Below are 17,858 nucleotides of genomic sequence, written 5' to 3' on the forward strand. Positions count from 1 at the left end.
GCTGCGATGTCAATGTTGTATCTGGCGAGTTCGGATGCAACTAGTGCCGTTCTCCTTTGGGGTCTGTCCGTGTTATCTCTGTCCAGGAGAGTCCTTATGTTCCAAGCACCAATGGTGAGAGGAACGATCCTTGTTTTTTTCTTTTCTTTCTTGTTTCGACCGCTGATGTAGGGTCCCCGCCAGCCGCGGTATGCTGGCCAGGGTGATATGGAGCAGGCAATTTTTAGGGCACCTTTTCTAGCCCCTTCCTCATGCCAGGGAGGTGAGCAGTGCATTCCTAAAGAGGGCTGCTCAGACGCTCAGACGGCTGCCGAGCTCCATCGCTGCTCCTGTCGACGAAGAACGACCCTATGGCCTGAGCCGCCTGCGTGCAGGTCTGCGGCTGCGACTGCCAGTGTACCCACACCTGTCGTTTCGTCGCTCGCCTGTCGCCACAGGACTTGGGGGTGATGAAATGATGAAGGATGAAAAGTCATTTTGGATGACTGATGACTTGCGCGATGAGTTTGTTTAAAGTGAAGAGGAGTTGCGCAACGTCGACCTCACTCTCTCGTCCGGGTCCACCAATTTCCAGTGGCAAGACTAAGTCAAGACGACTGGAGGATGAGTACGGATGCAGTGGATGACCAAGATATCCTTTCGGTGTCTCATCTTGCTCTCTGCACTCCACAGTGCGTTGCTGTAACCGCCTAATTTTCCGTTGAACCGATCGGTTTCTTCGGCAGATTCTGCCAGATCCAAACTTCGCATGCATGGGTAGACACACCCCGGGGGCCAACTGCGTGTGGCATGCACACAGCACGGTGGAGCTAGATGGCCGTCGGTGTCTCTCCTGAGCCAACGCCCTTTTATGGATCTCTATAAGGGTGTCTAGCCACCCGCCTCACCAGTCCGGGAAGGGAGCAGTGGGAGTGCCGGTTTAGTCGCCGGCAACCCGACCCTGAACAGGCTGTACTGGATTACAGGTTACCAGTAGCAGATCTAATGACCTGACCTGACCTGAAATGTTGCCAATCGGCTGATATGTCTCAACTGGCAACAATTTGGCTGTTCTGTGACTTGTCGGGTCGCCAACTTGAGACAATTCTGCAGAGGCCTGTTCACCCTTGATTTGTCACCAGCTACGAATCAGCGGATCAGCAACGAATCAGCAGTTCACTTAACTCCACCAAATTGTCACCAGTGACAATTCAGTGGTTAACTGAGCTCTGCCAAATTGTCACGGCAATTCAGTGGAGGTGACAATTCAGTGGGTAACAGCAGCTCCTAAAAATTGTTTTTGCGGTATTACCTGTTTTGTATAATAGGTGGTTATGGTTAAATTTGAAATGAACAGATCTACAGACTAACACTGTGTCAATGTGTGTTGAGGATATTTCATGCATACATGTCATGTATTAGTTATTTATTCACATCCCCCACATCCCCTCCTTCCATTTTTGTTAATGTGGATGTGGTGTAGCATATATGGGTCAGTCCACACATTTCCTTGAAACTGAATTAATGAATAAGTGATTGAAAAAAAAACTGATGAACAAATGATAAAAGAAAAAAAAAGAAAGGAAGGAATGAAAAAATGGATATGGGCGAAAGGGAAATGAACAAAAACAAAGAACTGCTGATTACGCCAGCCCAGTCCATCCCAAAATGAAAAATATCATCCCTGTCACAGCTGAAGGGATTCATTATCACCCCAGTCATCACAGTTCCCCTGACACTGTAGCAGCAAGCACACACCCTGACAGCTTCACAAACATCATGCAAATCAAGCTTAGGGTTGAAGAAATAACAAGAGGTCATGGAAACCTCCAGCCACATGAAATTTTTGTGTGTTCTTTGGGTGCTTTTTGTTTCCAATCTGTTGACAATAAAGGAATGACAACTGACTGTCTATAAATTCTAAATAATTTTGAAGTGATATTAAAGGTCTGACACAATCATGATACAACTTACATATTTGTGAACCCATAAGAAAATGAAGGAATAAGACCAATGATTGCCACGTAATCTTATGTACTTATGTGGCTTTAATATCATCAAAATGTGACTTTTTGAACTGGCGATACAACATGGGTGATTGGTCTTAACCATGTAAGTGATTGGTCTTAACCATGTAACATAGCTTGTTCTTTTTTTTCTTTTCTTTTTCCTACTGGGCCTTTTTGTCCCTTTATATTTCTCATCTTGTTATGCAAGCTATTTCTGCTGCATACTTATCTCTCCAACTATAAACAGATCATTATTTTTATGTAAAAAAAAAGACTGGATCAATGACAATAAATTATCAAAGGAAATGGCAAAGAATTAACAGATTATTTCAAACATCAAGTGGAAGTACATCTTAAGTTCTGATCTTTTTCAAAGATAAGCTTCCACAGCATAACATCAACTGCAACTACTCTTCACCAGTGTGTGTGTATGCGTGTGTGTGTATGTGCATGTGTAAGCATGTACATGGAGGCTGGACCTCAAAAAACACAAAGACCTGAACATACAGATATATCAAGAACGTTTATTTCAAAAAGTCACCAACAAATCTATCCTGTACAGTGATGAACAAAGACAGCCATGAAAAATACAGTGTTCTACACCTTCACACTTCTGTAAAGAATGTAACAATATGAGGTGCGAACACACATCAACAATCTGTGTCCATACTTTGTTTTTTTCAGAGCTGGAAGGAACGGCTATTTAGCATATTTCAGTCTTAAAGATAAAACAGAAAGAAATACAATAAAGCCTTTCAAGGTTGATGAGTTATAGCAATGACCAAACTGACAAAGTTCATCAGTTTGTTCCTTGAGCACTTCATTGACTTCTGGTGGCTGCACAAACACTTCTTCCATGACATCCAGAGATACGGAACAGATAACATTTGTCAAGCAGGTATGTCAACATGGGCATCACCAAAAAAAACCCAGTTTCAAGAGAGTAAAATAGATGCTGAAGCATAACATAAACCTTATGCTACTGAGGTTCCAAGTGGTACCTGCCACACAAAAAACATCAATAAGAAAAAGTCTTCTGTTGTTTATACATGTCTGTGAGGAGTGCTCCAATTATAAAAGCAGTGAGCACACGCATTGTGAACCTCTCACATGTGAATGACCTGAAACCAGCTTCCTTGGAACAGCTGTGAGCATTCGGTTTTAAGGCTGCGGTGTACTGCATCTCTGTCCCACCAATAAACGTTTCTTTCAATGCCATATAAGAATATGTGTTTCATGATTTAATGCAGTTTTAAACAAAAACTATTATCAACTCTGCAACTTACGAGTACTTCTTCAAAACAAAAATTAAACCACCAAAAACAAAATTACCTGTTATACAATATTTTTAAAGCATTGTATACTATTGATTTTTAGCATACATGGTTTATGATAGTAAATATAAAATATAGGAATTCAAGGTCAGGAGAGGACAGTGATAATTCAAGTTCCACTCAAAGCTGTCCATACAAGGACAGATTTTTTTCTTCTTAAATTTCAGGAAGAGTATTTTCACCTTTCCACCTCTCTCTCTCTCTCATCAATTCTGCATGTCATATATGTCCAATTACAGATAATGTGACTTTAAATGTCAGGAAGAGTATTTTCACATTTCCACCTGTCTCTCTCTCATCAATATTGCATTTATATATGTCCAGTTACAGATAATGTGACTTTCAAGATCGATATCAACACAAGATGACATTTTCCACACTTAATACTGTCAAGTATGCAACACTTTTAATAATGAAAACTTGTCAAAAATGTAATGAAGTCAAAAGGAGTGACTACTAGTCTCCGTTTTTCCTGCAGGACCAAATTTACTGCCATCATAATACAAATGACTAATGCTATCTACAAACCAAGAACAGAAGAAAACAGGGGCACATTCTTGATGGGAAAAGAAAAAGGACAGGAAATCATTTACAGAGTTTGCAAAGTTAACTGCATCACTGACAGCCATTCCTCATTCTAATTTTCTGAAGCTTGAATGGTTCAGTGAAATATGTCTAGGGCTGGGTTGCTCAAGTGATGATAGTGGGGGTGTTTGTTTAGCATAAACCCGTGGAATGAGACTTGGGAAACTCATTAATGCTGAGCAAAATCAGCACTGCTAATATCACTTGTGCAACCCAGTCCTGGTCCTATTTCTGCCACAACCCCACCACCATCATCAATCTCCAAATACACAAAAAAGAAGTAAGTATACATCATAAAAGTCCAAAAATCAGAACACATATAATAAACTTCATGTACAAAGAAAAAGACAGGTTGGAAACAATCTTACAAAGGAAAAAAAATGGTTTGAAACAATCTTACAAATGAAAAAGGTTTGAAACAATCTTACAAACGAAAAGACAGGTTGGAAACATTCTCAGGCGAGAAACAATCTCTAAAATAGGCAAATTTGTATTATCTGCTACAAAATAAAAGTTTACCAGATTGCACTATCAAGGGCAAATTCATATAATCTGTCACAAAATAAGTTTACCAGATTGCAATATCTTCTGCTTCCAGAACTCGGCAAAACCTTTCTAGAAACAAATTCAATGTCCAAGGGAAAAATACTCAAAATCTGGAACACACTGATGTCTACTGTCTAATCAACTGTCAGTTAATTCACAAGCTACAATGTCTTTTCACAAGACTGTTAAAAGAGAATGTCATCATTCTTGGTGTGGTTTCATTCTGGAAGATTTTCCCCCTCATGGAATTTGCCAAAAAGAAACAAAAGCAGTGAAAACCCATGGATGAAATAGAGTGGCCAGAATCTTCTTGTGGATGACTGTATGATAGCATGAGGCAAGCATATTATGCGCTCGGCGGCCATAGTACTCCCCAACTTCAGTTAGCGAGAAAGCCAAAAGAGCATCATGCCATGTTGTGCTATGCTTTGTGTGTGTGTGCGATGTGTGCTTTCATTGGTAACTATGTGGAAGTATTTGTGTGTTTCTGATATATTTCACAGATATTTTAGCACATTTTTTATGCATGGTATGATGTGGTCACTTTTGATACATGTGCAGTTTATCACATTCTTCCTGTTTCCTTTCTTCCCTGTCTGTTTCTGTCTGAATGTTTGTCTTCCTCTCCATTTCTCCTTCTTTCCCACGTATATGAGGGCGAATTCTTGAATTTTACTGAAGTGTTTAACTTTTTCTATGGAATTTCTCTGTGTGTGTGTGTGTGTGTGTGTGTGTGTGTGTGCAATGTTGGAACATATGAAAAGATCTATGTGGTTTTATTACATGCTTTTTATGTTTTAGCGAAAGTTAATTTGTTTTTAGGTCTAGCATTGTGTTTTTACACTGATGTACTATCCAACCCCTTCTCTTTCTCTCAATCTGTCTCGCCCTCCTCCCTACCTCTCTCAATCTCTCTGTCATTCATTCATTCATTCTCTGTCTCTCTCTCTCTTTCGGTCTGTCAGTCAGTTCAAATTTGGGGACATTTTGGGTGTTCATGTAAGTGGGATGGTGAATTATATATTTTTTTTTATTTATGTTCAATCAAATTTCTGCATGGGTTTAGATGTCAGTGTCAGTGTGTGTGTGTGTGTGTGTGTGTGTGTGTGTGTGTGTGTAGACAAGTAAGGACAGAAAGAGAAACAGTTTAATGTGAAGAATGCAGTATAACTGACAGACTGTCATATATACAAATACTTGTGTGTGCCTTCAATTTGAATTATCTTTTAATTGTTAGTTCTAATACAATCCAAATTTGTTGTCTTAATCTTTTTTTATATTAAATTCAATTAATTCTAATTTTCATTGTTTATTATTAACTTACCTATTCTCATTTATATATTTATACATTCATCTATTTATTTATTGTATTTATTATTATCATTTTATTTTACCTATTTATCTACCAACTTATTTATTATCTAGTTGGTTAAGTTAGTTTAGTTTAGTTTAGTTTAGTCTAGTTTAGTTTCACTCAAGGTTGACAAAGCATGTTGGGTTACGTTGCTGCTCAGGCATCTGCTCAGCAGATGTGGTGTATGTGTATGTGGTGTAGTGTATATGGATTTGTCTGAATACAGTAATACCCATTTGAGTAACTGAACTCAACTTTATCTTTCTTCTTGTTCTTGTTGCTTATAGTCCAGCTAAAAAAGTGGAAAACATTTCAACAGTTCTTTTCATTCCCAAAGTGCCAATAAGGAAATCTGTACAACGCAGAAATACTCACACACATTCTTAGCATTGCCAAATCAGAAAGTTATGTAAACATGCAACCTATACTCTATTAAAAAAAATATTAAAAAATCTGAGGACACAGGATGGGGGGAGGAACCAGGATCATAGCACTGTCAGGGCCCCAGCATTATCGTGGGTGGAGCAACTATATCCTCTCACTAATTGTTTTGGTCATATTACAACAAAAATCAACAAACAAAATCAACTTCATTCAAACTTCAGCTATAAAAAAAAAATCTTTCTTTTTTCTTTTAAAGAAAAAAGAAAAGTAAACCCAAAGTTCTGTTCAATGGTCCTTGCAAAATACTAGGTCCAAAAGGCAATCATCTTTTCTAAAGGTAATGAAATATACTGGGAAAACTTCACACCATCAGTGTTTCAGTTCAAATGCAGAGCTGCAAAAAAACTTATTTTCAATTTCATCTTTTCCTTTTCTACAAACACACACACACACACACACATATATATATATATATATATATATATAATGTATATAAATATACAGGAATAATCAAAACGAATCATAAACACCCATTTCCAATCTTTTGAAGAATTTCAAATTCTACAAAGCACAGAGAAAGAGAGAGATCCTTTCGGACAAGTGTGTCAATTCAGATAGGTATTCTTTCATTGAACAAATCTGGTCCAGAAAGTAGAGGGGAAAATGACTCAAACTAAATATTCACCTACTGTTTCTAGAGCTACTGATTAAAATAGTATGATGACAAAGTGCTGGATCTCAGCAGAAGTTCTGGAAGTTGAATGTTATCATTGTGGCAGTTCACAAATACTGTTAAACATGAGATAGTAGTGTTCTTCTCATGGATTATTTTTCTGCAGTTGCAGTTCACAATTCTGTTAAATATGAGACAATAGTGTTCCTCATTGATGATTTTTCTGTCACTGTTGTTGTTCAAAATTCTGAAAAACATAAGACTAATAGTGTTCTTCACTGACTTGTTTCCTTTTCAAAATCATATTTCTTGGTTAATCAGCAAATTTAGAAATATAAGCAACATAAATATGCCAGTAATAAGAGGAACTTCTTGCCTGGGCATGGTATGGAACACAAATACCAGCAGTCACCTTGTTCATTTCTCTCAACCAAACATGATTTTTTCCCTCCACCATTCAGATACTACTATTAAAGAGTATGTGTTCAATCATATGCCATGATTTTTCATCTTAAACCCAGTCCAGCTCTGGATTCAACATCCAAAAAACAACATAAAAGCTCACCTATATCCATACAAAAGCAAGTGTATGTTGCTACAAAAATTAACTGAATGGGTACTTGGGTATATTGTAATGGAAAACAACTGCATTATTAATAGTATCATTATTTGAGATTATTACGATACGGTTTGACAGTTACACTGTTATGAGTATATCCAAGAAAAAGCAACAAAAACACAAGCAGGGAGAGGAAAATAAATGTGTACACTGCAATGCTGAAGGTACTCAAACATCACAATCTAATGTTCCATTTTCTTACTTATGTAAGTTTGATTTTTCAAAAAATAATAGAAGTCATCAAAATAACCTTGAAATTCATTTGAATAAATTGCTACAAATGATACAAAATAGGCAAAAACGCACCACTTAAAGTTTGATATGCAGTGCCATCCAAAATAAACACATTACAAGAAAACACATCAGAATACTAAGATTTACAGGAATGGCAGTTCTGCAGCTTCTAGCACTGCTCTTTAGCACACTGCAAGCACCTTCAAAATAAACACATGAAAAATGTGAAAACAGATAGATTTCACTTCTTACAAGAAAGACAGTGTGCAGCTATGAATATGCATGTTAAATTAGATTATGGAGTAAGAGTTGGGACCTGAAAAATAAGGACATGGTGAACAAGTTTTCAATGCAGTACTCTGGGACAATGGAACGCTATAGTGGTTTCGACATTTAAAATTTTTTCCACGTTTTCCTCATGGGTTAGCATAAAAATCGCAGCTACACTGTACATTGTGAACGTGTCAAGGGTCGAATGGAAAGTTTCTTCATGAGATTCCATAACAACGCACTCCACAGCGAGCCAGCGAGTTCAGGACCCCACATGACAAGCTAATCTGCATACGTATCGAAAATGGTGTCGCAGGCGATACAAGTAGAAATTTTTGGAGCAAACTGGATCACGACAGCAGCTTTTACCACTGCTGAAGTGATTGAAATGCTTCAAACTGAAGGTTTTGACATCAACGAGGATGATGAAGACATTGAATAAAGTATCTGTTGTGAAGAAAGCTACCAGCAAGTAGGTACTGATAGTGATTCAGCTTCTGAGAGTAGTGAAAAGGGAGGCGGGTGGGCATTCATGCGACGTGAGAAGAGGGGTTAGAGGGTCAAGTACAATGAGTTTCATTCAGTTACTTTATGTTTTGTATTTTTTGTGATTTTTTTCCTAACCCTAACAAATGGGTCATCTGAAAGGAAAAGCAAGGGAAATAACTAGTTGTCCGGAGTGAGTTAAGGCTTTAATTGGCTTCTCTTAACAGTGAATATATCTGACATGCAGGGGAAGAAATGTTTACAAATATTCTCCAGATGTCTTCCTGAGAAAGCATTCCTCCCACCAACATCTGTTCTCCTTTCGTGGTTTGTTTCCTCTCTCATATGTTTCACTTCACACTTGTAGTTTTCTTTCTTCCACTGTTTAAATAGCCTGTTATAGTTTGCTGTGTTCTGTAAGTTTGAATGCCTTACAAGTTTGTCCTGGTTTGCTGTCTTCCTTTGCTTTAATGCTTCAACATTATGCGGTGGTTTGATCACTCCTTTTTCTATTAATACTTCCCAAACATATGTTAGACTTCAACTGATTCAGAATGACACTGCCAGACTCATTTGCAGAGCTTCTAAATCTTGAGCATGTTTCTCCTCTCCTTCAGTCTCTCCACTGGTTGCCTACTTCTGATCAAACAGACAAAAAGCTATCCACTCTGTTTCTGCAGTCAGCAGGTCGGGCCCAGAGTATCTTTCTGCATATCTATACTCCATCTCATCAGCTCCGTTCTTCCTTTGGTACTCAACTTCTCAGGATACCTCACGTCAGAAGTAAGACACAGATCATTTTCTTTTCAATCGCCAAAAACATGGAGCAGGCTCACTGATAACCTCCTCCATTCTGACTCCCACACCTCTTTCAAATCTGGTCTCAAAACTCACCTCTTCCCTCAGCACGTTTCATTGTGGCAGGTCTACTCCTTTGCATGTGTGTGCTTGACTGTGTGTGTATACATATGTATTTGTACAACTACGCATGTATGTGTATGAATGTCTCTGTGTGTTCGTATGTTTGCTCACATGCATGCGTGTGTGCATCTGTGTATGTGTGTGTTCATGTGTGCATATGTGTGCGTACATGTGGATGGCGGCTGTTATGTACACATGTATGTCTGAATGTATGTATGCACTGTGTGTTTCGTGTTTCATGTGCGTGTATATATGTGGTTTGCTTGTCACATTTCAGTGTTTATATCTAATATTAATGCAATGTGTTAATCAAAAAAAAAAAGTTTTGTAAAGCACCTAGAGCAGATTTCTGGATAGTGTGCTATATAAGTATCAATTATTATTATCATTATTTGCTCTCTCTCTCTTTTTTTTTTTTTTTTTTGATATGCCAACATACTATTACGATCTGCATCTTTAAATCTTTTTATGCTTCAGCATTTTGCTGAGGATGGCAGATCTTATTGCCAATACCACGCCCTATATTCAGAAAAAATGAAAAGATCTGCAGAATAACAATACATCATTCATAGTCATAGCTGCAATGTAGTATGCACTGAGAACGTATCAAATAGCTGTGTTCATTTCAGGGCAAGACGAAAGTGTTGAGGCCCAGAACTTCAAACGATGTAGCCCTGACGACCAATTTGAACACACAGGCAGATGGAGAATATGACTCCCAATGCCTGCACACACAACCACAGAAATATATTCATGCACAAGGAAAAATTAATAAGGAAAATATTTCCATATTTTGAGTCATATTAAGATTTTACATCAACACCCACTACAGGTGATATGGTCCATGGTGATAATGATCCCAGGACAGCTGGGAAGAGGACCTGTTCAACACTACACTGGTGCCACCAAAAATGACAGCACATTAATAAGATGGGCAGTGAGAATACTAATGTTGATGTTAACTGTCGGTTGTCTGTGATTTAAACATTTTGACTGACAGCTCAGCACTCAACTAGATTCAACAACTTTAATTCTGAAATACAAGAAATATATGTCCACTCCATCTCAGTTTTTCCCACCTGCTCAAACAGATGACTGAATGTAAAAAGCTGCAAAACTGAAGAAAACACTAAGTCCAATAACAGAGAGACAAGACACTGAAAACAATGCCCAACTTTTCCTTACTGAAGACAAAGACAGTGACCACCACATTGTGTTTGCAGCACTCAGATTAGCCATCTCTGCTTGTCAACTTAGAAAAAAAAATTGCTAAACATTTAAAAAGTAGTTCCCGAAGATTAAGGAACAACTTCCCCCACATTCAAAGAGATCCTTCCCAAAAACTCCACATCAGAAAAAAAGTGCAAAGGAGAAGATACTTTTAAAGAAAAAAAAAAATGAAACATGAAATGCATCTATGTGTAGTAATGCATTGTTAAGAAACTCATGCAAACAGGAAATGCAAAAGAACAGGAGAAAAACTTTGAACACATTCAGAGACAATCCTACCTAAAGCCAGCCATCATGGTAAAGTGGTTAGCGTCACATACTGACAACTGAGATGTAGTGGATTCAAACATCACCTTCTGGATAAAAAGACTGAGACTGAGTTGGCAGGTGGTGAGAATTATTACTTCAGCAGACAGGGCAGGAGATCAGTTTCCGTCTTTCCTTCTGCTTTATTCAGTCAGGAAACACATTCCTATTTTTCCAATTAGCCATGTGTTTCAAGTGAAATGAAACTTTTCAATACCAAACAGATCAGAATGTTTTTACAGTCACATGGCATCATGCAAAATATTTTACCATTTTTTTCTGACAAGCATGTGTCATTGCTACTCAGATTAATTTAACTCCACAGTAAAATGGAATTATTGCTTTCATATCAGGATATATTGTAATTGGTACAATTGTCATTTTCTTTCTGCATGCATTACTGAAATTAAATAAAGTAATAAAGCCTGGTGTTGCTTCCCATCAGTGAAAAAACGTTACAAATGTACCGTAAAGTTCGGTCTATAAGCTGTGACTTTTTACCCTAGCTTCAACCTCTGCAGCTTATACAATGATGCGGCCTATTTGCGGATTTTAACAATCCTGGGAGTGTCACGTTCTCTCTATTCTTAGCTGCCCTTCAACTCACCAAAATCATGATTTCTGTCCATGAATTTTTGGATGAGCTTCAGGACAGTGTGCTAACTGTTCATGTTTTATAAATCAAATCCGCACACATTAAAGCCTTCAGATCAGCATTCAGTTCGACTCTGCTCAAGCGCACACCCTCATCCTGCTGAAAACATGACGTTATGCCTATGATGCAGCCTTCAAATTGAAGGCGATCGACCTAGCAGATGACAGTGCAAGCGACGAACCAGCAGCAACCTCCACCTTCATGTTCATGAAGCGAAAGCGAGGCTGAAGTCAGTGACAAGATGGCAGAGGAAGCTGTGCTGGTTCTCTTCAACTTGGACACTGAAGACGAAGATTTTAGTGGATTCAGTGAGCAGGATGACGTTGAATAAATGTGACTATCCCTAAATTATGGATCTTATTTTCGTTGTGTTTATTTATTATTTTTTTGTGGCACTAGCAGTATTTTCGCTCGCTTTTCTTTGTGTTGTTCCCGCTTGTGTTTATTTCATAGCCTACAGTATCGACAGCTTTTCTGTAGTATCAGTATGTGTTCCGGTGCCTGAAATAAGTGCGGCTTATAAACCGGTGCGGCTTATGTATGTATAAAGTTCAATTTTTTCCAAAATTTAGTGGGTGCGGCTTATATACCAGTGCGCTCAATAGACCAAACTTTACGGTAAGCATGGAATGTAACTGGTTACTCAGAATTAATTCTTTTTTCTTTTTCTTTTTTCAAATTCATTTATTCATTTACCTCTATCTTGGGATCATGGTGGAGATGGGTGTAGTGGTGGTGATGTTATATAATAATGTTATGGGAGACGGGTGTAGTGGTGGTGATGTTATATAATAATGTTATGGGAGACGGGTGTAGTGGTGGTGATGTTATATAATAATGTTATGGGAGATGGGTGCAGTGGTGGTGATGTTATATGTTATGAAACAACATGAAATAAAAGATTAGCCCACTGTCTTAGCAAGATACTCACCATGACAAAAAGAGCAGCCAGAGCAACGCCACCAATAACGAGTGCGTTTCTGTCAAGGAAATCGTCCAGTTTGTCATAACAACCCTGCAAAATCAACAGAGAAATCTATTCATCTCTAACCACTTCAAGAAGCCATCAGATTATCAATTTGTAACCCCTTACATGTAATGTAAAATGTTGCTGTAAAATAATAGGATAAAGCCAAAATATCAGAACATAATTATGTATCTATTTGAAGTACTGATAAATATGTAACAGGAACAGGACTAAATCTGGAGGAATTTCTTTGATATGGTCACACAGATAGGAGATTGCTGCTGCTGCACTGGGTTCCAACAACATTCCTACAAAACTCAAGTCAGGTCTTGTGCAAACAGTGCTTTTTCACTACCACAAAAACTGTCTGCATCTTTTTTCCCTTAAATTCAATGGGGGGGTTGAGAGAGAGAGAGAGAGAGAGAGAGAGAGAGAGAGAGAAATAGAAAAGAAAAAACAAACACATCAATCTATCAAATAAATTTGACCCAAATTTTTGGAAAGTTCCTGTTCCTTCGTCAAGTCAAAGGATCAAATTGTTATGTCATACATCAGTCCACATGCTTTAACACCTCCTTCAAAATGAACCTGCACATGTTTCCCTCCTCTACACAGACAGTCAGTACCACTGGAAATAACATGCTTACTGTCAGATTAAAACTGTAGAAGAAAATGAAACAGACTCCATGTTTTTGATAACAACCACAAAGCTTGTAGACATCTAAGTGAATAACTTTCCCAGCAATGACAACTGGCAAGTTAAAAAGTCAAACATGTTCTCAGATACTGAGCAGTCAAGCATTTTTTTTTTTACACCAAAGAGTGTCCCCTTCATTTTGGTGGGGAAGCTCTATGATGATACTTACTCCCTCCTGGTTGCGATTTGAGCCGATAAAGTGTCTGCTGTGCATCCGGTTTGCCTGCTCTACAAAGAAGTTGGTCAACTGATGTCACGACAGTGACGAAAAGCATGATAAAATTTAAAAAAACATGTGATTCCTGTCCACTGTCTGTCAACCATGGGTTTCATGAAACTTGAATAATTGGCTGTTGTCAAGTTCCTGTCAGATGAAAACTGTGAAAGACACTTTGGTAACGGCCATGGCCATGAACTCTCCCACACCCTCTGGTCTTAATCACTGTCTCCTCTCCCTCTTCTCAAAATATGCGAAAGTACTGCACCAGCATTGTCAACTGCTCAAAATCAATGTCTGAATGAATAGAAGGACTGGACAAAGCGTTGAAAATTGTCACTGTTGTTGTCATCATCTTCAAAAGTTAAAACCAATCATCAGATAAGACAGATACATCTCTGATCATTATTACTGTACATAATCTGCAAAGCCTGCAAAGTTGTGTAAATCAACTGACTTGGACCACAGTCTTTGCTGGACAAAGTTTCTGGCACCCTTTTTGCGTATCATGCAAACCCATGCTCAACATAGTTCAGTTTTTTTTTTAAGTTATTGAGAAGAAAGGGGTTCTCCACTGAATGTATGCTCATTTAAATAGTATTTTTATAATGAAGATGCATTATTCTAACTGTTCAGTCTGTTTGTGTTTACTGAACCAAACTCTGATGAAGGAAAAATGGGAAAAGATGCAGTGAATGTCTTACAATCACTATGGCAACATTTTGTGTAGGATGTCAGCTGACATCTTATAGGCACTGAATGGGTTAATAATTAGAAGACTATCAATTTTTTTAAAAATCACTTTGAAAAAAGCAGCTTTATATGCACTGAATGGGTTAATAATTGGAAGATCATTATCAAATTTTAAAAAGCAGATGCTTATGTATGTAAATGCTATTCAGAATTAAAAAGATAAACTTGATCATGGGAAGCAGAGGACACATTTTAATCTAATTTAAACATATTTTCTATCATATATGGTTGGGATTATCTGCAATATCCAAATTACATGCACACACACACAACAAACACACACACATGTGTGCACAAGCACACACACACACACACATGCATGCATACACACAAGCATACCCTCACATACATCAACACAGTCTCACACACTCACAAAATGATAAAAATTTATTCACTTGACACATTCACAAACATCTCACCATTCCCAATGCTACCACTATGCAATGCAGCAAACATATGTATACACATACTAAAGCTGTGTGCAATGAGAGAAATAAACATACGTAAACATTAACACTGTCTATGTGCTGCTGACCTCTTTGTAAAGAGCATCATTTGGCTCCATGGTATCGTTCAGCGGAGGACCCTCTTTGGGTGGCCTGTTGTCATTGTTCTCTCTCCCAACACACATTTCCAAGTTACTGTCCGGTTTGCAGCAAGAAAAGGGAACCTGCATCTTTGCTGAAGAGAATAAAGTGAAAATATATCCTTATTACAACATCACCAATGATGATGACGAGATTAAGAACAAGGGGGAGAAGAAGGAGCATCAGCAGAAGAAAAAAGAAAAATGAAGAAGACGGAGCAGAAGAAGAAAAAAAAAAGGCCAAGAGAACAAGAAGACAAAAGAAGTAGAATGGGCACATATGGATGTGCAGGAATGTAGTGGATGTTTGTTTCATCGATCTCTTTTTCTCATATCATTGTCAACAGAAGCTCCATTCATAACCAGCAAGCACTACAGTCTGACTAGCAAGAGCAACAACTTGTAGAGAGCAGCTCATTGTCAATGCCCAGTAATGTAAGTCTTGCATCTAGAAAACAAAATACATCTGTACTTGATTTCAAACCCCCAGTTCATGCAAGATGGTGTGATAAGTAAGTATACATGAATTTAATCACATTTATTATCACTAGAAGTTTTGGATTTTGAGTCGGTGGGAAAAAAAAAAAAAATATATATATATATATATACATGTTATATATATATATGTATTACTGAGCAAAACTGTAATTGTGTCCAGCAGAATAATTGGTGTCAAACAATAACATCTGAATGAGCTGTACAAACAGCAAGTAAACAAAAATCAACACAGATCATAAGCAATGACAACAGTATTCTTAACCCATAGCAGTTTTTATACCCAAATCAGTTCAACTCCTAAATGACTAATTAGTGTGTGTCTGTGTCAATACATCTGTCTGTGTCTGTGTTTCGGTGCATGTCTGTGTGTGTGCATTTTATACTTTGTATTAATCTAATCATGAACGTCTATATTTAATTATTGTATGATATTTTGAAACTGTTCTCTTAACTTTGAATCTGTTCTCTTACTGTGACATTTGCAAATGAATGACTGTGGTTATCGTATGTGAGGTTTACACCAACCTGTCATTTAAGCATCTTTTGTCTTTTATGTACTCATACAGAATAACTGTAATTCTCTAATAATGTTTTTGTAACATACACCACAAATGATTTTCTCTTTTTGGAGAAAAAGTATTCTGTTAATAGTAAAATCTCCAAACACTTGTGCAACACTCCACAAAAACCGATTTTCAGGATTCTCATACATTAGATTTATTTTTTTCATCAAGTGAATTTCTGCAATCAGACAATGTGTAAACTAACAAGCTGATCCAAATTATATTTTTTTGCTTGCTGTCAAGAAAGGAGATTTTGCAGATCTACCAAAATACTGTGCTGTGCTGTGCTATGTCTGCTAGACACATCACGTCAGATCTGTACTTTTCTAATATCCAAAAAACTTAGAAATGTATGTTCATCCGTTGAACTTTAAACCTATTTCCATCTTTTCCATAGCCACTTAGATACTTCATAACCAAAGCAGCTATGACATGCACAATGATAGCCACAGTGGATGACTTTTTGGACAAGTTTGCAGACCACGTAAATTGTTCATTGACTCAAATATTCCTCAAGTTCTTTCCGTTTAATCTAGTATCCATTTTAAAATATTGGTATGCAATAAACATTTTGATGATGTTGTTACTGTCATTCTGTGTGTTCTGTCCAGAACTTCCTTTTCTTTTAAATGTGGACAAGAAATAGAATGTCAAGTGCTCTTAACACCACAACCAATCACTAATCCCAGGAACCAAAACATTATCTAGCAGCCAGGAAAATCTGGCTGATCTGGAAGCTAAACAAAATAAGATGTTCACGATATGGATATATAGTTTAATCCAGAAGACCTACACCCTATATTTGGTATGGGTGAAAACATTTTTTATTTGTTGTTGTTGTTTAATCCTTATTTGATGTTGATAAACTATGTCCAGCAAAAATGCACACACACACACACACACACACACACACACACACACACACACACTCAGGGTCACTACAAACACTCACTTTGTTTATACAAGGAACAACAACAAATAAAGAGAACTGAAAAATGAGCTGAGTACAGTATATATGGCTAACCCCTTTACTCCCAAGTAAAACTACTTGTATTACTTCCCTTGTCCAAACAAATGAGACCTGTACTGCTGAATGTTGAATCTTTTGTCAAGAATTCATTGTTTGTCAATCTGAATACAGATCAAAAACAGACGGAAATACCTTTACTGGAACGTTAAAGTCACAGAAAGTACTTAAGTTTTCACTATCACTGAGACAACTGAAACCAAAAGTAGTCCACAATTCACAAAAATCATTATGCTGTGGACTATGCGTATGGCATGGCGAGTCACAAACAACGTTGAAGTGTGACTGAAGAACTCACAAGTGCCTGTCTGATCTCTGAACCAGTGAGACTGCTGCTTGTAAATGGCCCAGGATGTATTGGATGACTTATCCCCACTCACCCCACAGCACTTCAGCTGAAAAACAACGCAAAGTAACAAATTAACAACAGAAAGGGAGACATGGATCTAAAAACTGTGGCTGATAATAAAGTTTCCAACTATTTCAACAGAAAGAAACACACATCGAGAGAGCTTTTAGTTCTTCAGCTGTACAAACCTGGATTTCACTGTATTTTTCAGTCTGTCACAGTCCCTCACTCACATCCTTCAAAACAAATCAATAAACATTCCTTTTCAAACAGTCTGTACATAATTAAATAAGGCAGTCCATTCTATATCTGTATTCTACGGACCCACATCCATTTCTTCCATGTGTTTGTGTAAGCATGCATGCATGTGTGTATGCATGCATGTGTGTCTCTGTGTGTGTTTGTTCTTGTATGTGTGTTATTGTATGCTTTCTGTCCAACTGATGTGTTGCTGCAACATGCTTTGAGAAGTCTGAAAATGCTATCTGAATGTACTGTTATCATTATTATTATCATTACATGTATTGGTGAAATGGTTACAGCAGAAACAGGACAGAATCAGCCTTTCTTCACTGAAAAAAGTGTAGTGATGGCCTAGAGGTAACGCATCCGCCTA

At 37.6% G+C, this 17,858-nt stretch overlaps 1 protein-coding gene across 2 annotated transcripts in view; it reads right to left on the reverse strand.

Moving 5' to 3' along the window:
- Window positions 1–2,492: 2,492 nt before the first annotated feature.
- Window positions 2,493–17,858, reverse strand: part of LOC143295355 (CD82 antigen-like) — a 33,468-nt gene continuing 18,102 nt past the window's right edge. For both annotated transcript variants that reach the window (XM_076607010.1, XM_076607009.1), the window contains exons 6-9: window positions 17,192–17,288; window positions 14,755–14,900; window positions 12,517–12,600; window positions 2,493–10,119 (exon numbers count right to left, since the gene is read on the reverse strand). In XM_076607010.1, coding sequence (XP_076463125.1) covers window positions 10,054–10,119; window positions 12,517–12,600; window positions 14,755–14,900; window positions 17,192–17,288 — 393 coding nt within the window. In that variant the 3' untranslated portion in view covers window positions 2,493–10,053. The remainder of the gene's footprint in view (window positions 10,120–12,516; window positions 12,601–14,754; window positions 14,901–17,191; window positions 17,289–17,858) is intronic.

The sequence above is a fragment of the Babylonia areolata genome, chromosome 20, assembly GCF_041734735.1.
Source record: "Babylonia areolata isolate BAREFJ2019XMU chromosome 20, ASM4173473v1, whole genome shotgun sequence".
Classification (NCBI taxonomy): domain Eukaryota; kingdom Metazoa; phylum Mollusca; class Gastropoda; order Neogastropoda; family Buccinidae; genus Babylonia; species Babylonia areolata.